The sequence below is a fragment of the Heterodontus francisci genome, unplaced genomic scaffold (genome assembly GCF_036365525.1).
Source record: "Heterodontus francisci isolate sHetFra1 unplaced genomic scaffold, sHetFra1.hap1 HAP1_SCAFFOLD_615, whole genome shotgun sequence".
NCBI lineage: Eukaryota > Metazoa > Chordata > Chondrichthyes > Heterodontiformes > Heterodontidae > Heterodontus > Heterodontus francisci.
In genome coordinates this window covers 194,284-221,051 of record NW_027140176.1, presented here as the reverse complement: position 1 = coordinate 221,051, position 26,768 = coordinate 194,284, and the positions used below count along the sequence as shown (strand labels likewise).

Genomic DNA, 26,768 nt, shown 5'->3' with positions numbered 1-26,768 from the left:
AACAACTCAGGCCATCGATGGGAACAACTCAGACCATCGATGGGAACAACTCATACCATCGATGGGAACAACGCAGACCATCGATGGCCACAACGCAGACCATCGATGGGAACAACTCAGACCATCGATGGCCACAACTCAGACCATTGATGGGAACAACTCAGACCATCAATGGGAACAACGCAGACCATTGATGGGAACAACTCAGACCATCAATGGGAACAACTCAGACCATCGATGGCCACAACTCAGACCATCGATGGGAACAACGCAGACCATTGATGGGAACAACTCAGACCATCAATGGGAACAACGCAGACCATTGATGGGAACAACTCAGACCATCGATGGGAACAACTCACTGCCATCGATGGGAACAACTCAGACCATCGATGGGAACAACTCAGACCATCGATGGCCACAACTCAGACCATCGATGGGAACAACTCAGACCATCGATGGGAACAACTCACTGCCATCGATGGGAACAACTCAGTCCATCAATGGGAACAACGCAGACCATCGATGGGAACAACTCAGACCATCGATGGCCACAACTCAGACCATCGATGGGAACAACTCAGTCCATCAATGGGAACAACGCAGACCATCGATGGCCACAACTCAGACCATCGATGGCCACAACACCGACCATCGATGGGAACAACACCGACCATCGATGGGAACAACACCGACCATCGATGGGAACAACTCAGAGCATTGATGGGAACAACACAGACCATCGAGTGGAACAATGCAGACCATCGATGATAACAACTGAGAGCATCGATGGGAACAACTCATACCATCGATGGGAACAACACCGACCATCGATGGGAACAACACCGACCATCGATGGGAACAACACCGACCATCGATGGGAACAACACCGACCATCGATGGGAACAACACCGACCATCGATGGGAACAACTCAGACCATCGATGGGAAAAACACAGACCATCGATGGGAACAACTCAGACCATCGATGGGAACAAGACAGACCATCGACGGGAACAACTCAGAGCATCGATGGGAACAACTCAGAGCATCAATGGGAACAACACAGACCATCGACGGGAACAACTCAGAGCATTGATGGGAACAACACAGACCATCGAGTGGAACAATGCAGACCATCGATGATAACAACTGAGAGCATCGATGGGAACAACTCATACCATTGATGGGAACAACACCGACCATCGATGGGAACAACACCGACCATCGATGGGAACAACACCGACCATCGATGGGAACAACACCGACCATCGATGGGAACAACACCGACCATCGATGGGAACAACACCGACCATCGATGGGAACAACTCAGACCATCGATGGGAAAAACACAGACCATCGATGGGAACAACTTAGAGCATCGATGGGAACAACTCAGACCATCGATGGGAACAAGACAGACCATCGACGGGAACAACTCAGACCATCGATGGGAACAAGACAGACCATCGACGGGAACAACTCAGACCATCGATGGGAACAAGACAGACCATCGACGGGAACAACTCAGACCATCGATGGGAACAAGACAGACCATCGACGGGAACAACTCAGAGCATCGATGGGAACAACTCAGAGCATCAATGGGAACAACACAGACCATCGACGGGAACAACTCAGAGCATCGATGGGAACAACTCACTACCATTGATGGGAACAACTCAGAGCATCGATGGGGACAACTCAGAGCATCAATGGGAACAACTCAGAGCATCGATGGGGACAACACAGACCATCGACGGGAACAACTCAGACCATCGATGAGAACAACTCAGACCATCGATGGGAACAACACAGACCATCGACGGGAACAACTCAGAGCATCGATGGGGACAACTCAGACCATCGATGGGCACAACACCGACCATCGATGGGAACAACTCAGACCATCGATGGGAAAAACACCGACCATCGATGGGAACAACTCAGAGCATTGATGGGGACAACACAGACCATCGACGGCCACAACTCAGACCATCGATGGGCACAACACCGACCATCGATGGGCACAACACCGACCATCGATGGGAACAACACCGACCATCGATGGGAACAACTCAGAGCATTGATGGGGACAACACAGACCATCGACGGCCACAACTCAGACCATCGATGGGAACAACACAGACCATCTACGGGAACAACTCATATCATCGATGGGAAGAACTCAGACCATCGATGGGAACAACTCAGACCATCGATGGGAACAACTCAGACCATCGATGGGAACAACTCAGACCATCGATGAGAACAACACCGACCATCGATGGGAACAACTCATATCATCGATGGGAAGAACTCAGACCATCGATGGGAACAACTCAGACCATCGATGGGAACAACTCAGACCATTGACGGGAACAACTCAGACCATCGATGGGAACAACTCAGACCATCGATGGGAACAACTCAGACCATCAATGGGAACAACACAGACCATCGATGGGAACAACTCAGACCATCAATGGGAACAACACAGACCATCGATGGGAACAACTCAGACCATCGATGAGAACAACACCGACCATCGATGGGAACAACTCATATCATCGATGGGAAGAACTCAGACCATCGATGGGAACAACTCAGACCATCGATGGGAACAACTCAGACCATTGACGGGAACAACTCAGACCATCGATGGGAACAACTCAGACCATCGATGGGAACAACTCAGACCATCGACGGGAACAACTCAGACCATCGATGGGAACAACTCAGACCATCGACGGCCACAACTCATTCCATCGACGGCCACAACTCAGAGCATCGAATGGAACAACCCAGAGTATCGACGGGAACAACTCTGAGCATCGACGGGAACACCTCACTCCACATTGTCCCAGGAGCAGTTCAACACTGTGATTGAGCTTGGGAGCAGCTGGATGGTGATTGTGGACGCCTCCTTGACATCATAACCTGAATTCCTTCTTTTTTGCAAATGTTGGTTGTGTTCTCATTAAAGGCTGCTTCACATGAGTTCAGACTTTTAAAAAAAATGTTTTTTAATGCCATGCTGCTGTGTCCTACAAAGTAATTGTCAATCCCACAAGAACACCTTTTAATCAGATGAAACACTTAACACATGACACTTTGCTTCTGATCATTAATTGTTATCTCTGTTGTTGGTGGTTTGCTCGTGCTGTGTGACAGATAATAAACCTGAACGTTTCAATTCCAGGTAAATCTGTGGATTGAAAAATTAGGAAAAATAACTCACGGAGAAAGAGTAGCTATGGAACTGGCAGCTCTGGGTCGGCCTTTCCAGTTGGGAATGCTTTATGACTGTCGATCAGATTCTCTGACCCCAGGTAATACAATAATATTAGCTGTGCAAAAGCACGTTAAATATCTGTAAGCACCCTCTGTTCCTCTCCATCTGATTTTCTCTTAACTTCTTTAAGATCCCTGCGATCCCCTCCGCCACATCCTCCGTTAGTGTCGGCAAGATCGGTGCGATCCCCTCCGCCACATCCTCCGTTAGTGTCGGCAAGATCGGTGCGATCCCCTCCGCCACATCCTCCGTTAGTGTCGGCAGGATCGGTGCGATCCCCTCCGCCAGATCCTCCATTAGTTTCCGGACGATCCCCTCCACCACATCCTCCGTTATTTTCCGTACGATCCGGGCGATCCCCTCCGCCAGATCCTCCTTTACTTTCCTTAGGATCCGCGTGATCCCCTCTGCCAGATCCTCTGTTAATTTCCGTATGATCCGGGTGCTCCCCTCCACCAGATCCTCTGTTAGTTTCGGAACGATCCGCGTGATCCCCTCCACCAGATCCTCCGTTAATTTCCGTATGATCCATGTGATCCCCTCCACCAGATCATCTGTTAGTTTCCGTACGATCCATGTGATCCCCTCCACCAGATCCTCTGTTAGTTTCCGTATGATCCATGTGATCCCCTCCACCAGATCCTCTGTTAGTTTCCGTACAATCCATGTGATCCCCTCCACCAGATCCTCTGTTAGTTTCCGTACGATCCATGTGATCCCCTCCACCAGATCCTCTGTTAGATTCCGTACGATCCATGTGATCCCCTCCACCAGATCCTCTGTTAGTTTCCGTATGATCCATGTGATCCCCTCCACCAGATCCTCTGTTGGTTTCTGTACGATCCATGTGATCCCCTCCACCAGATCCTCTGTTAGTTTCCGTACGATCCATGTGATCCCCTCCACCAGATCCTCTGCTAGTTTCCGTACGATCCATGTGATCCCCTCCACCAGATCCTCTGCTAGTTTCCGTACGATCCATGTGATCCCCTCCACCAGATCCTCTGTTAGTTTCCGTACGATCTGGGCAATCCCCTCTGCCAGATCCTCCGGTAGTTTCCGTAAGATCCGGGAGATCCCCACCACCAGATCCTCTGTTAGTTTCCGTATGATCTGGGCAACCCCCTCCGCCAGATCCACCATTAGTTTCCATATGATCTGGACGATCCCCTCCGCCAGATCCTCCATTAGTTTCCGGACGATCCCCTCCGCCAGATCCTCCGTTAGTTTCAGTAAGATCCACGCGATCCCCTCTGCCAGATCCTCCTTTACTTTCCTTAAGATCCGCACAATCCCCTCCATCAGATTCTCTATTAATTTCTGTAAGATCTGTGTGATCCTCTCCATCAGATTCTCTATTAATTTCTGTAAGATCTGTGTAATCCTCTCCATCAGATTCTCTATTAATTTCAGTAAGATCTGTGTGATCCTCTCCATCAGATTCTCTATTAATTTCTGTAAGATCCCTGTGATCCTCTCCATGAGATTCTCTATTAATTTCTGTAAGATCCCTGTGATCCTCTCCATGAGATTCTCTATTAATTTCTGTAAGATCCCTGTGATCCTCTCCATCAGATTCTCTATTAATTTCTGTAAGATCCGTGTGATCCTCTCCATCAGATTCTCTATCAATTTCTGTAAGCTCCCTGTGATCCTCTCCATCAGATTCTCTATTAATTTCTGTAAGATCTGTGTGATCCTCTCCATGAGATTCTCTATTAATATCTGTAAGATCCCAGTGATCCTCTCCATCAGATTCTCTATTAATTTCTGTAAGATCCGTGTGATCCTCTCCATCAGATTCTCTATCAATTTCTGTAAGCTCCCTGTGATCCTCTCCATCAGATTCTCTATTAATTTCTGAAAGATCTGTGTGATCCTCTCCATCAGATTCTCTATTAATTTCTGTAAGATCCCTGTGATCATCTCCATCAGATTCTCTATTAATTTCTGTAAGATCCCTGTGATCATCTCCATCAGATTCTCTATTAATTTCTGTAGGATCCGTGTGATCCTCCATCAGATTCTCTATTATTTCCTGTAAGATCCGTGTGATCCTCTCCATCAGATTCACTATTAATTTCTGTAAGATCTGTGTGATCCTCTCCATCAGATTCTCTATTAATTTCTGTAAGATCTGTGTGATCCTCTCCATGAGATTCTCTATTAATATCTGTAAGATCCCAGTGATCCTCTCCATCAGATTCTCTATTAATTTCTGTAAGATCCCTGTGATCCTCTCCATCAGATTCTCTATTAATTTCTGTAAGATCCGTCTGATCCTCTCCTTCAGATTCTCTATTAATTTCTGTAAGATCCGTGTGATCCTCTCCATCAGATTCTCTATTAATTTCCATAAGATCTGTGTGATCCTCTCCATGAGATTCTCTATTAATTTCTGTAAGATCCCTGTGATCCCCTCCATCAGATTCTCTATTAACTTCTGTAAGATCCGTGTGATCCTCTCCATCAGATTCTCTATTAATTTCTGTAAGATCCGTGTGATCCTCTCCATCAGATTCTCTATTAATTTCTGTAAGATCCATGTGATCCTCTCCATCAGATTCTCTATTAATTTCTGTAAGATCTGTGTGATCCTCTCCATGAGATTCTCTATTAATTTCTGTAAGATCCCTGTGATCCTCTCCATCAGATTCTCTATTAATTTCTGTAAGATCCATGTGATCCTCTCCATCAGATTCTCTATTAATTTCTGTAAGATCAGTGTGATCCTCTCCATCAGATCCTCTATTAATTTCTGTAAGATCTGTGTGATCCTCTCCAACAGATTCTCTATTAATTTCTGTAAAATCTGTGTAATCCTCTCCATCAGATTCTCTATTAATTTCTGTAAGATCCCTGTGATACTCTCCATCAGATTCTCTATTAATTTCTGTAAGATCCGTGTGATCCTCTCCATCAGATTCTCTATTAATTTCTGTAAGATCTGTGTGATCCTCTCCATGAGATTCTCTATTAATATCTGTAAGATCCCAGTGATCCTCTCCATCAGATTCTCTATTAATTTCTGTAAGATCCCTGTGATCCTCTCCATCAGATTCTCTATTAATTTCTGTAAGATCCGTGTGATCCTCTCCTTCAGATTCTCTATTAATTTCTGTAAGATCCGTGTGATCCTCTCCATCAGATTCTCTATTAATTTCCATAAGATCTGTGTGATCCTCTCCATGAGATTCTCTATTAATTTCTGTAAGATCCCTGTGATCCCCTCCATCAGATTCTCTATTAACTTCTGTAAGATCCGTGTGATCCTCTCCATCAGATTCTCTATTAATTTCTGTAAGATCCGTGTGATCCTCTCCATGAGATTCTCTATTAATTTCTGTAAGATCCCTGTGATCCTCTCCATCAGATTCTCTATTAATTTCTGTAAGATCCGTGTGATCCTCTCCATCAGATTCTCTATCAATTTCTGTAAGCTCCCTGTGATCCTCTCCATCAGATTCTCTATTAATTTCTGAAAGATCTGTGTGATCCTCTCCATCAGATTCTCTATTAATTTCTGTAAGATCCCTGTGATCATCTCCATCAGATTCTCTATTAATTTCTGTAAGATCCGTGTGATCCTCCATCAGATTCTCTATTATTTCCTGTAAGATCCGTGTGATCCTCTCCATCAGATTCACTATTAATTTCTGTAAGATCTGTGTGATCCTCTCCATCAGATTCTCTATTAATTTCTGTAAGATCTGTGTGATCCTCTCCATCAGATTCTCTATTAACATCTGTAAGATCCCAGTGATCCTCTCCATCAGATTCTCTATTAATTTCTGTAAGATCCCTGTGATCCTCTCCATCAGATTCTCTATTAATTTCTGTAAGATCCGTGTGATCCTCTCCTTCAGATTCTCTATTAATTTCTGTAAGATCCGTGTGATCCTCTCCATCAGATTCTCTATTAATTTCCATAAGATCTGTGTGATCCTCTCCATGAGATTCTCTATTAATTTCTGTAAGATCCCTGTGATCCCCTCCATCAGATTCTCTATTAACTTCTGTAAGATCCGTGTGATCCTCTCCATCAGATTCTCTATTAATTTCTGTAAGATCCGTGTGATCCTCTCCATCAGATTCTCTATTAATTTCTGTAAGATCCCTGTGATCCTCTCCATCAGATTCTCTATTAATTTCTGTAAGATCTGTGTGATCCTCTCCATCAGATTCTCTATTAATTTCTGTAAGATCCCTGTGATCCTCTCCATCAGATTCTCTATTAATTTCTGTAAGATCCGTGTGATCCTCTCCATCAGATTCTCTATCAATTTCTGTAAGATCCCTGTGATCCTCTCCATCAGATTCTCTATTAATTTCTGAAAGATCTGTGTGATCCTCTCCATCAGATTCTCTATTAATTTCTGTAAGATCCCTGTGATCATCTCCATCAGATTCTCTATTAATTTCTGTAAGATCCCTGTGATCATCTCCATCAGATTCTCTATTAATTTCTGTAAGATCCGTGTGATCCTCTCCATCAGATTCTCTATCAATTTCTGTAAGCTCCCTGTGATCCTCTCCATCAGATTCTCTATTAATTTCTGAAAGATCTGTGTGATCCTCTCCATCAGATTCTCTATTAATTTCTGTAAGATCCCTGTGATCCTCTCCATCAGATTCTCTATTAATTTCTGTAAGATCCGTGTGATCCTCTCCATCAGATTCTCTATCAATTTCTGTAAGCTCCCTGTGATCCTCTCCATCAGATTCTCTATTAATTTCTGAAAGATCTGTGTGATCCTCTCCATCAGATTCTCTATCAATTTCTGTAAGCTCCCTGTGATCCTCTCCATCAGATTCTCTATTAATTTCTGAAAGATCTGTGTGATCCTCTCCATCAGATTCTCTATTAATTTCTGTAAGATCCCTGTGATCATCTCCATCAGATTCTCTATTAATTTCTGTAAGATCCCTGTGATCATCTCCATCAGATTCTCTATTAATTTCTGTAAGATCCGTGTGATCCTCCATCAGATTCTCTATTATTTCCTGTAAGATCCGTGTGATCCTCTCCATCAGATTCACTATTAATTTCTGTAAGATCTGTGTGATCCTCTCCATCAGATTCTCTATTAATTTCTGTAAGATCTGTGTGATCCTCTCCATCAGATTCTCTATTAATATCTGTAAGATCCCAGTGATCCTCTCCATCAGATTCTCTATTAATTTCTGTAAGATCCGTGTGATCCTCTCCTTCAGATTCTCTATTAATTTCTGTAAGATCCGTGTGATCCTCTCCATCAGATTCTCTATTAATTTCCATAAGATCTGTGTGATCCTCTCCATGAGATTCTCTATTAATTTCTGTAAGATCCCTGTGATCCCCTCCATCAGATTCTCTATTAACTTCTGTAAGATCCGTGTGATCCTCTCCATCAGATTCTCTATTAATTTCTGTAAGATCCGTGTGATCCTCTCCATCAGATTCTCTATTAATTTCTGTAAGATCCCTGTGATCCTCTCCATCAGATTCTCTATTAATTTCTGTAAGATCTGTGTGATCCTCTCCATCAGATTCTCTATTAATTTCTGTAAGATCCCTGTGATCCTCTCCATCAGATTCTCTATTAATTTCTGTAAGATCCGTGTGATCCTCTCCATCAGATTCTCTATCAATTTCTGTAAGATCCCTGTGATCCTCTCCATCAGATTCTCTATTAATTTCTGAAAGATCTGTGTGATCCTCTCCATCAGATTCTCTATTAATTTCTGTAAGATCCCTGTGATCATCTCCATCAGATTCTCTATTAATTTCTGTAAGATCCCTGTGATCATCTCCATCAGATTCTCTATTAATTTCTGTAAGATCCGTGTGATCCTCTCCATCAGATTCTCTATCAATTTCTGTAAGCTCCCTGTGATCCTCTCCATCAGATTCTCTATTAATTTCTGAAAGATCTGTGTGATCCTCTCCATCAGATTCTCTATTAATTTCTGTAAGATCCCTGTGATCCTCTCCATCAGATTCTCTATTAATTTCTGTAAGATCCGTGTGATCCTCTCCATCAGATTCTCTATCAATTTCTGTAAGCTCCCTGTGATCCTCTCCATCAGATTCTCTATTAATTTCTGAAAGATCTGTGTGATCCTCTCCATCAGATTCTCTATCAATTTCTGTAAGCTCCCTGTGATCCTCTCCATCAGATTCTCTATTAATTTCTGAAAGATCTGTGTGATCCTCTCCATCAGATTCTCTATTAATTTCTGTAAGATCCCTGTGATCATCTCCATCAGATTCTCTATTAATTTCTGTAAGATCCCTGTGATCATCTCCATCAGATTCTCTATTAATTTCTGTAAGATCCGTGTGATCCTCCATCAGATTCTCTATTATTTCCTGTAAGATCCGTGTGATCCTCTCCATCAGATTCACTATTAATTTCTGTAAGATCTGTGTGATCCTCTCCATCAGATTCTCTATTAATTTCTGTAAGATCTGTGTGATCCTCTCCATCAGATTCTCTATTAATATCTGTAAGATCCCAGTGATCCTCTCCATCAGATTCTCTATTAATTTCTGTAAGATCCCTGTGATCCTCTCCATCAGATTCTCTATTAATTTCTGTAAGATCCGTGTGATCCTCTCCTTCCGATTCTCTATTAATTTCTGTAAGATCCGTGTGATCCTCTCCATCAGATTCTCTATTAATTTCCATAAGATCTGTGTGATCCTCTCCATGAGATTCTCTATTAATTTCTGTAAGATCCCTGTGATCCCCTCCATCAGATTCTCTATTAACTTCTGTAAGATCCGTGTGATCCTCTCCATCAGATTCTCTATTAATTTCTGTAAGATCCGTGTGATCCTCTCCATCAGATTCTCTATTAATTTCTGTAAGATCCCTGTGATCCTCTCCATCAGATTCTCTATTAATTTCTGTAAGATCTGTGTGATCCTCACCATGAGATTCTCTATTAATTTCTGTAAGATCCCTGTGATCCTCTCCATCAGATTCTCTATTAATTTCTGTAACATCCGTGTGATCCTCTCCATCAGATTCTCTATCAATTTCTGTAAGATCCCTGTGATCCTCTCCATCAGATTCTCTATTAATTTCTGAAAGATCTGTGTGATCCTCTCCATCAGATTCTCTATTAATTTCTGTAAGATCCCTGTGATCATCTCCATCAGATTCTCTATTAATTTCTGTAAGATCCCTGTGATCATCTCCATCAGATTCTCTATTAATTTCTGTAAGATCCGTGTGATCCTCCATCAGATTCACTATTATTTCCTGTAAGATCCGTGTGATCCTCTCCATCAGATTCACTATTAATTTCTGTAAGATCTGTGTGATCCTCTCCATGAGATTCTCTATTAATTTCTGTAAGATCCCTGTGATCCTCTCCATCAGATTCTCTCTTAATTTCTGTAAGATCTGTGTGATCCTCTCCATCAGATTCACTACTAATTTCTGTAAGATCTGTGTGATCCTCTCCATCAGATTCTCTATTAATTTCTGTAAGATCTGTGTGATCCTCTCCATCAGATTCTCTATTAATATCTGTAAGATCCCAGTGATCCTCTCCATCAGATTCTCTATTAATTTCTGTAAGATCCCTGTGATCCTCTCCATCAGATTCTCTATTAATTTCTGTAAGATCCGTGTGATCCTCTCCTTCAGATTCTCTATTAATTTCTGTAAGATCCGTGTGATCCTCTACATCAGATTCTCTATTAATTTCCATAAGATCTGTGTGATCCTCTCCATGAGATTCTCTATTAATTTCTGTAAGATCCCTGTGATCCCCTCCATCAGATTCTCTATTAACTTCTGTAAGATCCGTGTGATCCTCTCCATCAGATTATCTATTAATTTCTGTAAGATCCGTGTGATCCTCTCCATCAGATTCTCTATTAATTTCTGTAAGATCCCTGTGATCCTCTCCATCAGATTCTCTATTAATTTCTGTAAGATCTGTGTGATCCTCTCCATGAGATTCTCTATTAATTTCTGTAAGATCCCTGTGATCCTCTCCATCAGATTCTCTATTAATTTCTGTAAGATCCGTGTGATCCTCTCCATCAGATTCTCTATCAATTTCTGTAAGATCCCTGTGATCCTCTCCATCAGATTCTCTATTAATTTCTGAAAGATCTGTGTGATCCTCTCCATCAGATTCTCTATTAATTTCTGTAAGATCCCTGTGATCATCTCCATCAGATTCTCTATTAATTTCTGTAAGATCCCTGTGATCATCTCCATCAGATTCTCTATTAATTTCTGTAAGATCCGTGTGATCCTCCATCAGATTCTCTATTATTTCCTGTAAGATCCGTGTGATCCTCTCCATCAGATTCACTATTAATTTCTGTAAGATCTGTGTGATCCTCTCCATGAGATTCTCTATTAATTTCTGTAAGATCCCTGTGATCCTCTCCATCAGATTCTCTATTAATTTCTGTAAGATCCGTGTGATCCTCTCCATCAGATTCTCTATTAATTTCTGTAAGATCAGTGTGATCCTCTCCATCAGATCCTCTATTAATTTCTGTAAGATCTGTGTGATCCTCTCCAACAGATTCTCTATTAATTTCTGTAAAATCTGTGTAATCCTCTCCATCAGATTCTCTATTAATTTCTGTAAGATCCCTGTGATACTCTCCATCAGATTCTCTATTAATTTCTGTAAGATCCGTGTGATCCTCTCCATCAGATTCTCTATTAATTTCTGTAAGATCTGTGTGATCCTCTCCATGAGATTCTCTATTAATATCTGTAAGATCCCAGTGATCCTCTCCATCAGATTCTCTATTAATTTCTGTAAGATCCCTGTGATCCTCTCCATCAGATTCTCTATTAATTTCTGTAAGATCCGTGTGATCCTCTCCTTCAGATTCTCTATTAATTTCTGTAAGATCCATGTGATCCTCTCCATCAGATTCTCTATTAATTTCCATAAGATCTGTGTGATCCTCTCCATGAGATTCTCTATTAATTTCTATAAGATCCCTGTGATCCCCTCCATCAGATTCTCTATTAACTTCTGTAAGATCCGTGTGATCCTCTCCATCAGATTCTCTATTAATTTCTGTAAGATCCGTGTGATCCTCTCCATGAGATTCTCTATTAATTTCTGTAAGATCCCTGTGATCCTCTCCATCAGATTCTCTATTAATTTCTGTAAGATCCGTGTGATCCTCTCCATCAGATTCTCTATCAATTTCTGTAAGCTCCCTGTGATCCTCTCCATCAGATTCTCTATTAATTTCTGAAAGATTTGTGTGATCCTCTCCATCAGATTCTCTGTTAATTTCTGTAAGATCCCTGTGATCATCTCCATCAGATTCTCTATTAATTTCTGTAAGATCCCTGTGATCATCTCCATCAGATTCTCTATTAATTTCTGTAAGATCCGTGTGATCCTCCATCAGATTCTCTATTATTTCCTGTAAGATCCGTGTGATCCTCTCCATCAGATTCACTATTAATTTCTGTAAGATCTGTGTGATCCTCTCCATCAGATTCTCTATTAATTTCTGTAAGATCTGTGTGATCCTCTCCATCAGATTCTCTATTAATATCTGTAAGATCCCAGTGATCCTCTCCATCAGATTCTCTATTAATTTCTGAAAGATTTGTGTGATCCTCTCCATCAGATTCTCTGTTAATTTCTGTAAGATCCCTGTGATCATCTCCATCAGATTCTCTATTAATTTCTGTAAGATCCCTGTGATCATCTCCATCAGATTCTCTATTAATTTCTGTAAGATCCGTGTGATCCTCCATCAGATTCTCTATTATTTCCTGTAAGATCCGTGTGATCCTCTCCATCAGATTCACTATTAATTTCTGTAAGATCTGTGTGATCCTCTCCATCAGATTCTCTATTAATTTCTGTAAGATCTGTGTGATCCTCTCCATCAGATTCTCTATTAATATCTGTAAGATCCCAGTGATCCTCTCCATCAGATTCTCTATTAATTTCTGTAAGATCCGTGTGATCCTCTCCTTCAGATTCTCTATTAATTTCTGTAAGATCCGTGTGATCCTCTCCATCAGATTCTCTATTAATTTCCATAAGATCTGTGTGATCCTCTCCATGAGATTCTCTATTAATTTCTGTAAGATCCCTGTGATCCCCTCCATCAGATTCTCTATTAACTTCTGTAAGATCCGTGTGATCCTCTCCATCAGATTCTCTATTAATTTCTGTAAGATCCGTGTGATCCTCTCCATCAGATTCTCTATTAATTTCTGTAAGATCCCTGTGATCCTCTCCATCAGATTCTCTATTAATTTCTGTAAGATCTGTGTGATCCTCTCCATGAGATTCTCTATTAATTTCTGTAAGATCCCTGTGATCCTCTCCATCAGATTCTCTATTAATTTCTGTAAGATCCGTGTGATCCTCTCCATCAGATTCTCTATCAATTTCTGTAAGATCCCTGTGATCCTCTCCATCAGATTCTCTATTAATTTCTGTAAGATCCGTGTGATCCTCTCCATCAGATTCTCTATCAATTTCTGTAAGATCCCTGTGATCCTCTCCATCAGATTCTCTATTAATTTCTGAAAGATCTGTGTGATCCTCTCCATCAGATTCTCTATTAATTTCTGTAAGATCCCTGTGATCATCTCCATCAGATTCTCTATTAATTTCTGTAAGATCCCTGTGATCATCTCCATCAGATTCTCTATTAATTTCTGTAAGATCCGTGTGATCCTCCATCAGATTCTCTATTATTTCCTGTAAGATCCGTGTGATCCTCTCCATCAGATTCACTATTAATTTCTGTAAGATCTGTGTGATCCTCTCCATGAGATTCTCTATTAATTTCTGTAAGATCCCTGTGATCCTCTCCATCAGATTCTCTCTTAATTTCTGTAAGATCTGTGTGATCCTCTCCATCAGATTCACTATTAATTTCTGTAAGATCCCTGTGATCCTCTCCATCAGATTCTCTATTAATTTCTGTAAGATCCGTGTGATCCTCTCCATCAGATTCTCTATCAATTTCTGTAAGATCCCTGTGATCCTCTCCATCAGATTCTCTATTAATTTCTGAAAGATCTGTGTGATCCTCTCCATCAGATTCTCTATTAATTTCTGTAAGATCCCTGTGATCATCTCCATCAGATTCTCTATTAATTTCTGTAAGATCCCTGTGATCATCTCCATCAGATTCTCTATTAATTTCTGTAAGATCCGTGTGATCCTCCATCAGATTCTCTATTATTTCCTGTAAGATCCGTGTGATCCTCTCCATCAGATTCACTATTAATTTCTGTAAGATCTGTGTGATCCTCTCCATGAGATTCTCTATTAATTTCTGTAAGATCCCTGTGATCCTCTCCATCAGATTCTCTCTTAATTTCTGTAAGATCTGTGTGATCCTCTCCATCAGATTCACTATTAATTTCTGTAAGATCTGTGTGATCCTCTCCATGAGATTCTCTATAAATTTCTGTAAGATCCGTGTGATCCTCTCCATCAGATTCTCTATTAATTTCTGTAAGATCCCTGTGATCATCTCCATCAGATTCTCTATTAATTTCTGTAAGATCCGTGTGATCCTCCATCAGATTCTCTATTATTTCCTGTAAGATCCGTGTGATCCTCTCCATCAGATTCACTATTAATTTCTGTAAGATCTGTGTGATCCTCTCCATCAGATTCTCTATTAATTTCTGTAAGATCCCTGTGATCCTCTCCATCAGATTCTCTATTATTTCCTGTAAGATCCGTGTGATCCTCTCCATCAGATTCTCCATTAATTTCTGTAAGATCCGTGTGATCCTCTCCATCAGATTCTCTATTAATTTCTGTAAGATCTGTGTGATCCTCTCCATCAGATTCTCTATTAATTTCTGTAAGATCTGTGTGATCCTCTCCATGAGATTCTCTATTAATTTCTGTAAGATCTGTGTGATCCTCTCCATCAGATTCTCTATTAATTTCCATAAGATCTGTGTGATCCTCTCCATGAGATTCTCTATTAATTTCTGTAAGATCCCTGTGATCCCCTCCATCAGATTCTCTATTAATTTCTGTAAGATCCGTGTGATCCTCTCCTTCAGATTCTCTCTTAATTTCTGTAAGATCCGTGTGATCCTCTCCATCAGATTCTCTATTAATTTTCATAAGATCTGTGTGATCCTCTCCATGAGATTCTCTATTAATTTCTGTAAGATCAGTGTGATCCTCTCCATCAGATCCTCTATTAATTTCTGTAAGATCTGTGTGATCCTCTCCAACAGATTCTCTATTAATTTCTGTAAAATCTGTGTAATCCTCTCCATCAGATTCTCTATTAATTTCTGTAAGATCCCTGTGATCCTCTCCATCAGATTCTCTATTAATTTCTGTAAGATCCGTGTGATCCTCTCCATCAGATTCTCTATTAATTTCTGTAAGATCTGTGTGATCCTCTCCATGAGATTCTCTATTAATATCTGTAAGATCTGTGTGATCCTCTCCATCAGATTCTCTATTAATTTCTGTAAGATCTGTGTGATCCTCTCCATCAGATTCTCTATTAATTTCTGTAAGATCTGTGTGATCCTCTCCATCAGATTCTCTATTAATTTCCATAAGATCTGTGTGATCCTCTCCATGAGATTCTCTATTAATTTCTGTAAGATCCCTGTGATCCCCTCCATCAGATTCTCTATTAATTTCTGTAAGATCCGTGTGATCCTCTCCTTCAGATTCTCTCTTAATTTCTGTAAGATCCGTGTGATCCTCTCCATCAGATTCTCTATTAATTTCCATAAGATCTGTGTGATCCTCTCCATGAGATTCTCTATTAATTTCTGTAAGATCAGTGTGATCCTCTCCATCAGATCCTCTATTAATTTCTGTAAGATCTGTGTGATCCTCTCCAACATATTCTCTATTAATTTCTGTAAAATCTGTGTAATCCTCTCCATCAGATTCTCTATTAATTTCTGTAAGATCCCTGTGATACTCTCCATCAGATTCTCTATTAATTTCTGTAAGATCCGTGTGATCCTCTCCATCAGATTCTCTATTAATTTCTGTAAGATCTGTGTGATCCTCTCCATGAGATTCTCTATTAATATCTGTAAGATCCCAGTGATCCTCTCCATCAGATTCTCTATTAATTTCTGTAAGATCCCTGTGATCCTCTCCATCAGATTCTCTATTAATTTCTGTAAGATCCGTGTGATCCTCTCCTTCAGATTCTCTATTAATTTCTGTAAGATCCGTGTGATCCTCTCCATCAGATTCACTATTAATTTCCATAAGATCTGTGTGATCCTCTCCATGAGATTCTCTATTAATTTCTGTAAGATCCCTGTGATCCCCTCCATCAGATTCTCTTTTAACTTCTGTAAGATCCGTGTGATCCTCTCCATCAGATTCTCTATTAATTTCTGTAAGATCCCTGTGATCCTCTCCATCAGATTCTCTATTAATTTCTGTAAGATCCGTGTGATCCTCTCCTTCAGATTCTCTATTAATTTCTGTAAGATCCGTGTGATCCTCTCCATCAGATTCACTATTAATTTCCATAAGATCTGTGTGATCCTCTCCATGAGATTCTCTATTAATTTCTGTAAGATCCCTGTGATCCCCTCCATCAGATTCTCTATTAATTTCTGTAAGATCCGTGTGATCCTCTCCATGAGATTCGCTATTAATTTCTGTAAGATCCCTGTGATCCTCTCCATCAGATTCTCTATTAATTTCTGTAAGATCCGTGTGATCCTCTCCATCAGATTCTCTATCAATTTCTGTAAGATCCGTGTGATCCTCTCCATCAGATTCTCTATTAATTTCTGAAAGATCTGTGTGATCCTCTCCATCAGATTCTCTATTAATTTCTGTAAGATCCCTGTGATCATCTCCATCAGATTCTCTATTAATTTCTGTAAGATCCCTGTGATCATCTCCATCAAATTCTCTATTAATTTCTGTAAGATCCGTGTGATCCTCCATCAGATTCTCTATTATTTCTTGTAAGATCCGTGTGATCCTCTCCATCAGATTCTCTATTAATTTCTGTAAGATCAGTGTGATCCTCTCCATCAGATCCTCTATTAATTTCTGTAAGATCTGTGTGATCCTCTCCAACAGATTCTCTATTAATTTCTGTAAAATCTGTGTAATCCTCTCCATCAGATTCTCTATTAATTTCTGTAAGATCCCTGTGATACTCTCCATCAGATTCTCTATTAATTTCTGTAAGATCCGTGTGATCCTCTCCATCAGATTCTCTATTAATTTCTGTAAGATCTGTGTGATCCTCTCCATGAGATTCTCTATTAATATCTGTAAGATCTGTGTGATCCTCTCCATCAGATTCTCTATTAATTTCTGTAAGATCTGTGTGATCCTCTCCATCAGATTCTCTATTAATTTCTGTAAGATCTGTGTGATCCTCTCCATCAGATTCTCTATTAATTTCCATAAGATCTGTGTGATCCTCTCCATGAGATTCTCTATTAATTTCTGTAAGATCCCTGTGATCCCCTCCATCAGATTCTCTATTAATTTCTGTAAGATCCGTGTGATCCTCTCCTTCAGATTCTCTCTTAATTTCTGTAAGATCCGTGTGATCCTCTCCATCAGATTCTCTATTAATTTCCATAAGATCTGTGTGATCCTCTCCATGAGATTCTCTATTAATTTCTGTAAGATCAGTGTGATCCTCTCCATCAGATCCTCTATTAATTTCTGTAAGATCTGTGTGATCCTCTCCAACAGATTCTCTATTAATTTCTGTAAAATCTGTGTAATCCTCTCCATCAGATTCTCTATTAATTTCTGTAAGATCCCTGTGATACTCTCCATCAGATTCTCTATTAATTTCTGTAAGATCCGTGTGATCCTCTCCATCAGATTCTCTATTAATTTCTGTAAGATCTGTGTGATCCTCTCCATGAGATTCTCTATTAATATCTGTAAGATCCCAGTGATCCTCTCCATCAGATTCTCTATTAATTTCTGTAAGATCCCTGTGATCCTCTCCATCAGATTCTCTATTAATTTCTGTAAGATCCGTGTGATCCTCTCCTTCAGATTCTCTATTAATTTCTGTAAGATCCGTGTGATCCTCTCCATCAGATTCACTATTAATTTCCATAAGATCTGTGTGATCCTCTCCATGAGATTCTCTATTAATTTCTGTAAGATCCCTGTGATCCCCTCCATCAGATTCTCTATTAACTTCTGTAAGATCCGTGTGATCCTCTCCATCAGATTCTCTATTAATTTCTGTAAGATCCCTGTGATCCTCTCCTTCAGATTCTCTATTAATTTCTGTAAGATCCGTGTGATCCTCTCCATCAGATTCACTATTAATTTCCATAAGATCTGTGTGATCCTCTCCATGAGATTCTCTATTAATTTCTGTAAGATCCCTGTGATCCCCTCCATCAGATTCTCTATTAATTTCTGTAAGATCCGTGTGATCCTCTCCATGAGATTCTCTATTAATTTCTGTAAGATCCCTGTGATCCTCTCCATCAGATTCTCTATTAATTTCTGTAAGATCCGTGTGATCCTCTCCATCAGATTCTCTATCAATTTCTGTAAGCTCCCTGTGATCCTCTCCATCAGATTCTCTATTAATTTCTGAAAGATCTGTGTGATCCTCTCCATCAGATTCTCTATTAATTTCTGTAAGATCCCTGTGATCATCTCCATCAGATTCTCTATTAATTTCTGTAAGATCCCTGTGATCATCTCCATCAAATTCTCTATTAATTTCTGTAAGATCCGTGTGATCCTCCATCAGATTCTCTATTATTTCCTGTAAGATCCGTGTGATCCTCTCCATCAGATTCTCTATTAATTTCTGTAAGATCAGTGTGATCCTCTCCATCAGATCCTCTATTAATTTCTGTAAGATCTGTGTGATCCTCTCCAACAGATTCTCTATTAATTTCTGTAAAATCTGTGTAATCCTCTCCATCAGATTCTCTATTAATTTCTGTAAGATCCCTGTGATAATCTCCATCAGATTCTCTATTAATTTCTGTAAGATCCGTGTGATCCTCTCCATCAGATTCTCTATTAATTTCTGTAAGATCTGTGTAATCCTCTCCATCAGATTCTCTATTAATTTCTGTAAGATCTGTGTGATCCTCTCCAACAGATTCTCTATTAATTTCTGTAAAATCTGTGTAATCCTCTCCATCAGATTCTCTATTAATTTCTGTAAGATCCCTGTGATAATCTCCATCAGATTCTCTATTAATTTCTGTAAGATCTGTGTAATCCTCTCCATCAGATTCTCTATTAATTTCTGTAAGATCCCTGTGATAATCTCCATCAGATTCTCTATTAATTTCTGTAAGATCCGTGTGATCCTCTCCATCAGATTCTCTATTAATTTCTGTAAGATCTGTGTGATCCTCTCCATGAGATTCTCTATTAATATCTGTAAGATCCCAGTGATCCTCTCCATCAGATTCTCTATTAATTTCTGTAAGATCCCTGTGATCCTCTCCATCAGATTCTCTATTAATTTCTGTAAGATCCGTGTGATCCTCTCCTTCAGATTCTCTATTAATTTCTGTAAGATCTGTGTGATCCTCTCCATCAGATTCTCTATTAATTTCCATAAGATCTGTGTGATCCTCTCCATGAGATTCTCTATTAATTTCTGTAAGATCCCTGTGATCCCCTCCATCAGATTCTCTATTAACTTCTGTAAGATCCGTGTGATCCTCTCCATCAGATTCTCTATTAATTTCTGTAAGATCCGTGTGATCCTCTCCATGAGATTCTCTATTAATTTCTGTAAGATCCCTGTGATCCTCTCCATCAGATTCTCTATTAATTTCTGTAAGATCCGTGTGATCCTCTCCATCAGATTCTCTATCAATTTCTGTAAGCTCCCTGTGATCCTCTCCATCAGATTCTCTATTAATTTCTGAAAGATCTGTGTGATCCTCTCCATCAGATTCTCTATTAATTTCTGTAAGATCCCTGTGATCATCTCCATCAGATTCTCTATTAATTTCTGTAAGATCCCTGTGATCATCTCCATCAGATTCTCTATTATTTTCTGTAAGATCCGTGTGATCCTCCATCAGATTCTCTATTATTTCCTGTAAGATCCGTGTGATCCTCTCCATCAGATTCTCTATTAATTTCTGTAAGATCTGTGTGATCCTCTCCATCAGATTCTCTATTAATTTCTGTAAGATCTGTGTGATCCTCTTCATCAGATTCTCTATTAATATCTGTAAGATCCCAGTGATCCTCTCCATCAGATTCTCTATTAATTTCTGTAAGATCCCTGTGATCCTCTCCATCAGATTCTCTATTAATTTCTGTAAGATCCGTGTGATCCTCTCCTTCAGATTATCTATTAATTTCTGTAAGATCCGTGTGATCCTCTCCATCAGATTCTCTATTAATTTCCATAAGATCTGTGTGATCCTCTCCATGAGATTCTCTATTAATTTCTGTAAGATCCCTGTGATCCCCTCCATCAGATTCTCTATTAACTTCTGTAAGATCCGTGTGATCCTCTCCATCAGATTCTCTATTAATTTCTGTAAGCTCCCTGTGATCCTCTCCATCAGATTCTCTATTAATTTCTGTAAGATCTGTGTGATCCTCTCCATGAGATTCTCTATTAATATCTGTAAGATCCCAGTGATCCTCTCCATCAGATTCTCTATTAATTTCTGTAAGATCCCTGTGATCCTCTCCATCAGATTCTCTATTAATTTCTGTAAGATCCGTGTGATCCTCTCCTTCAGATTCTCTATTAATTTCTGTAAGATCCGTGTGATCCTCTCCATCAGATTCTCTATTAATTTCCATAAGATCTGTGTGATCCTCTCCATGAGATTCTCTATTAATTTCTGTAAGATCCCTGTGATCCCCTCCATCAGATTCTCTATTAACTTCTGTAAGATCCGTGTGATCCTCTCCATCACATTCTCTATTAATTTCTGTAAGATCCATGTGATCCTCTCCATGAGATTCTCTATTAATTTCTGTAAGATCCCTGTGATCCTCTCCATCAGATTCTCTATTAATTTCTGTAAGATCCGTGTGATCCTCTCCATCAGATTCTCTATCAATTTCTGTAAGCTCCCTGTGATCCTCTCCATCAGATTCTCTATTAATTTCTGAAAGATCTGTGTGATCCTCTCCATCAGATTCTCTATTAATTTCTGTAAGATCCCTGTGATCATCTCCATCAGATTCTCTATTAATTTCTGTAAGATCCCTGTGATCATCTCCATCAGATTCTCTATTAATTTCTGTAAGATCCGTGTGATCCTCCATCAGATTCTCTATTATTTCCTGTAAGATCCGTGTGATCCTCTCCATCAGATTCACTATTAATTTCTGTAAGATCTGTGTGATCCTCTCCATCAGATTCTCTATTAATTTCTGTAAGATCTGTGTGATCCTCTCCATCAGATTCTCTATTAATATCTGTAAGATCCCAGTGATCCTCTCCATCAGATTCTCTATTAATTTCTGTAAGATCCGTGTGATCCTCTCCTTCAGATTCTCTATTAATTTCTGTAAGATCCCTGTGATCCTCTCCATCAGATTCTCTATTAATTTCTGTAAGATCCGTGTGATCCTCTCCTTCAGTTTCTCTATTAATTTCTGTAAGATCCGTGTGATCCTCTCCATCAGATTCTCTATTAATTTCCATAAGATCTGTGTGATCCTCTCCATGAGATTCTCTATTAATTTCTGTAAGATCCCTGTGATCCCCTCCATCAGATTCTCTATTAACTTCTGTAAGATCCGTGTGATCCTCTCCATCAGATTCTCTATTAATTTCTGTAAGATCCATGTGATCCTCTCCATCAGATTCTCTATTAATTTCTGTAAGATCCCTGTGATCCTCTCCATCAGATTCTCTATTAATTTCTGTAAGATCTGTGTGATCCTCTCCATGAGATTCTCTATTAATTTCTGTAAGATCCCTGTGATCCTCTCCATCAGATTCTCTATTAATTTCTGTAAGATCCGTGTGATCCTCTCCATCAGATTCTCTATCAATTTCTGTAAGATCCCTGTGATCCTCTCCATCAGATTCTCTATTAATTTCTGAAAGATCTGTGTGATCCTCTCCATCAGATTCTCTATTAATTTCTGTAAGATCCCTGTGATCATCTCCATCAGATTCTCTATTAATTTCTGTAAGATCCCTGTGATCCTCTCCATCAGATTCTCTATTAATTTCTGTAAGATCCGTGTGATCCTCTCCATGAGATTCTCTATTAATTTCTGTAAGATCCCTGTGATCCTCTCCATCAGATTCTCTCTTAATTTCTGTAAGATCTGTGTGATCCTCTCCATCAGATTCACTATTAATTTCTGTAAGATCTGTGTGATCCTCTCCCTGAGATTCTCTATTAATTTCTGTAAGATCCCTGTGATCCTCTCCATCAGATTCTCTCTTAATTTCTGTAAGATCTGTGTGATCCTCTCCATCAGATTCACTATTAATTTCTGTAAGATCTGTGTGATCCTCTCCATGAGATTCTCTATTAATTTCTGTAAGATCCGTGTGATCCTCTCCATCAGATTCTCCATTAATTACTGAAAGATCTGTGTGATCCTCTCCATCAGATTCTCTATTAATTTCTGTAAGATCCCTGTGATCCTCTCCATCAGATTCTCTATTAATTTCTGTAAGATCCCTGTGATCATCTCCATCAGATTCTCTATTAATTTCTGTAAGATCCCTGTGATCATCTCCATCAGATTCTCTATTAATTTCTGTAAGATCCGTGTGATCCTCCATCAGATTCTCTATTATTTCCTGTAAGATCCGTGTGATCCTCTCCATCAGATTCACTATTAATTTCTGTAAGATCTGTGTGATCCTCTCCATGAGATTCTCTATTAATTTCTGTAAGATCCCTGTGATCCTCTCCATCAGATTCTCTCTTAATTTCTGTAAGATCTGTGTGATCCTCTCCATCAGATTCACTATTAATTTCTGTAAGATCTGTGTGATCCTCTCCATGAGATTCTCTATTAATTTCTGTAAGATCCGTGTGATCCTCTCCATCAGATTCTCTATTAATTTCTGTAAGATCCCAGTGATCCTCTCCATCAGATTCACTATTAATTTCTGTAAGATCTGTGTGATCCTCTCCATGAGATTCTCTATTAATTTCTGTAAGATCCGTGTGATCCTCTCCATCAGATTCTCTATTAATTTCTGAAAGATCTGTGTGATCCTCTCCATCAGATTCTCTATTAATTTCTGTAAGATCCCTGTGATCCTCTCCATCAGATTCTCTAGTAATTTCTGTAAGATCTGTGTGATCCTCCATCAGATTCTCTATTATTTCCTGTAAGATCCGTGTGATCCTCTCCATCAGATTCACTATTAATTTCTGTAAGATCTGTGTGATCCTCTCCATGAGATTCTCTATTAATTTCTGTAAGATCCCTGTGATCCTCTCCATCAGATTCTCTCTTAATTACTGTAAGATCTGTGTGATCCTCTCCATCAGATTCACTATTAATTTCTGTAAGATCTGTGTGATCCTCTCCATGAGATTCTCTATTAATTTCTGTAAGATCCGTGTGATCCTCTCCATCAGATTCTCTATTAATTTCTGTAAGATCCCTGTGATCATCTCCATCAGATTCTCTATTAATTTCTGTAAGATCCGTGTGATCCTCCATCAGATTCTCTATTATTTCCTGTAAGATCCGTGTGATCCTCTCCATCAGATTCACTATTAATTTCTGTAAGATCTGTGTGATCCTCTCCATCAGATTCTCTATTAATTTCCATAAGATCTGTGTGATCCTCTCCATGAGATTCTCTATTAATTTCTGTAAGATCCCTGTGATCCCCTCCATCAGATTCTCTATTAATTTCTGTAAGATCCGTGTGATCCTCTCCTTCAGATTCTCTCTTAATTTCTGTAAGATCCGTGTGATCCTCTCCATCAGATTCTCTATTAATTTCCATAAGATCTGTGTGATCCTCTCCATGAGATTCTCTATTAATTTCTGTAAGATCCCTGTGATCCCCTCCATCAGATTCTCTATTAACTTCTGTAAGATCCGTGTGATCCTCTCCATCAGATTCTCTATTAATTTCTGTAAGATCCGTGTGATCCTCTCCATGAGATTCTCTATTAATTTCTGTAAGATCCCTGTGATCCTCTCCATCAGATTCTCTATTAATTTCTGTAAGATCCGTGTGATCCTCTCCATCAGATTCTCTATCAATTTCTGTAAGCTCCCTGTGATCCTCTCCATCAGATTCTCTATTAATTTCTGTAAGATCCCTGTGATCATCTCCATCAGATTCTCTATTAATTTCTGTAAGATCCCTGTGATCATCTCCATCAGATTCTCTATTAATTTCTGTAAGATCCGTGTGATCCTCCATCAGATTCTCTATTATTTCCTGTAAGATCCGTGTGATCCTCTCCATCAGATTCACTATTAATTTCTGTAAGATCTGTGTGATCCTCTCCATCAGATTCTCTATTAATTTCTGTAAGATCTGTGTGATCCTCTCCATCAGATTCTCTATTAATATCTGTAAGATCCCAGTGATCCTCTCCATCAGATTCTCTATTAATTTCTGTAAGATCCCTGTGATCCTCTCCATCAGATTCTCTATTAATTTCTGTAAGATCCGTGTGATCCTCTCCTTCAGATTCTCTATTAATTTCTGTAAGATCCGTGTGATCCTCTCCATCAGATTCTCTATTAATTTCCATAAGATCTGTGTGATCCTCTCCATGAGATTCTCTATTAATTTCTGTAAGATCCCTGTGATCCCCTCCATCAGATTCTCTATTAACTTCTGTAAGATCCGTGTGATCCTCTCCATCAGATTCTCTATTAATTTCTGTAAGATCCGTGTGATCCTCTCCATCAGATTCTCTATTAATTTCTGTAAGATCCCTGTGATCCTCTCCATCAGATTCTCTATTAATTTCTGTAAGATCTGTGTGATCCTCTCCATGAGATTCTCTATTAATTTCTGTAAGATCCCTGTGATCCTCTCCATCAGATTCTCTATTAATTTCTGTAAGATCCGTGTGATCCTCTCCATCAGATTCTCTATCAATTTCTGTAAGATCCCTGTGATCCTCTCCATCAGATTCTCTATTAATTTCTGAAAGATCTGTGTGATCCTCTCCATCAGATTCTCTATTAATTTCTGTAAGATCCCTGTGATCATCTCCATCAGATTCTCTATTAATCTCTGTAAGATCCCTGTGATCATCTCCATCAGATTCTCTATTAATTTCTGTAAGATCCGTGTGATCCTCCATCAGATTCTCTATTATTTCCTGTAAGATCCGTGTGATCCTCTCCATCAGATTCACTATTAATTTCTGTAAGATCTGTGTGATCCTCTCCATGAGATTCTCTATTAATTTCTGTAAGATCCCTGTGATCCTCTCCATCAGATTCTCTATTAATTTCTGTAAGGTCCGTGTGATCCTCTCCATCAGATTCTCTATTAATTTCTGTAAGATCAGTGTGATCCTCTCCATCAGATCCTCTATTAATTTCTGTAAGATCTGTGTGATCCTCTCCAACAGATTCTCTATTAATTTCTGTAAAATCTGTGTAATCCTCTCCATCAGATTCTCTATTAATTTCTGTAAGATCCCTGTGATATTCTCCATCAGATTCTCTATTAATTTCTGTAAGATCCGTGTGATCCTCTCTTTCAGATTCTCTATTAATTTCTGTAAGATCCGTGTGATCCTCTCCATCAGATTCTCTATTAATTTCCATAAGATCTGTGTGATCCTCTCCATGAGATTCTCTATTAATTTCTGTAAGATCCCTGTGATCCCCTCCATCAGATTCACTATTAACTTCTGTAAGATCCGTGTGATCCTCTCCATCAGATTCTCTATTAATTTCTGTAAGATCCGTGTGATCCTCTCCATGAGATTCTCTATTAATTTCTGTAAGATCCCTGTGATCCTCTCCATCAGATTCTCTATTAATTTCTGTAAGATCCGTGTGATCCTCTCCATCAGATTCTCTATCAATTTCTGTAAGCTCCCTGTGATCCTCTCCATCAGATTCTCTATTAATTTCTGAAAGATCTGTGTGATCCTCTCCATCAGATTCTCTATTAATTTCTGTAAGATCCCTGTGATCATCTCCATCAGATTCTCTATTAATTTCTGTAAGATCCGTGTGATCCTCCATCAGATTCTCTATTATTTCCTGTAAGATCCGTGTGATCCTCTCCATCAGATTCACTATTAATTTCTGTAAGATCTGTGTGATCCTCTCCATCAGATTCTCTATTAATTTCTGTAAGATCTGTGATCCTCTCCATCAGATTCTCTATTAATATCTGTAAGATCCCAGTGATCCTCTCCATCAGATTCTCTATTAATTTCTGTAAGATCCCTGTGATCCTCTCCATCAGATTCTCTATTAATTTCTGTAAGATCCGTGTGATCCTCTCCTTCAGATTCTCTATTAATTTCTGTAAGATCCGTGTGATCCTCTCCATCAGATTCTCTATTAATTTCCATAAGATCTGT

The 26,768-nt window shown here is 39.5% G+C and overlaps 1 protein-coding gene across 2 annotated transcripts in view; it reads left to right on the top strand.

Moving 5' to 3' along the window:
• Positions 1-26,768, top strand: part of LOC137359013 (interferon-induced very large GTPase 1-like) — a 371,428-nt gene that overhangs the window by 208,289 nt on the left and 136,371 nt on the right. For both annotated transcript variants that reach the window (XM_068025150.1, XM_068025149.1), the window contains exon 3: positions 3,202-3,331. In XM_068025150.1, the coding sequence (XP_067881251.1) occupies positions 3,256-3,331 (76 nt within the window). In that variant the 5' untranslated portion in view covers positions 3,202-3,255. The remainder of the gene's footprint in view (positions 1-3,201; positions 3,332-26,768) is intronic.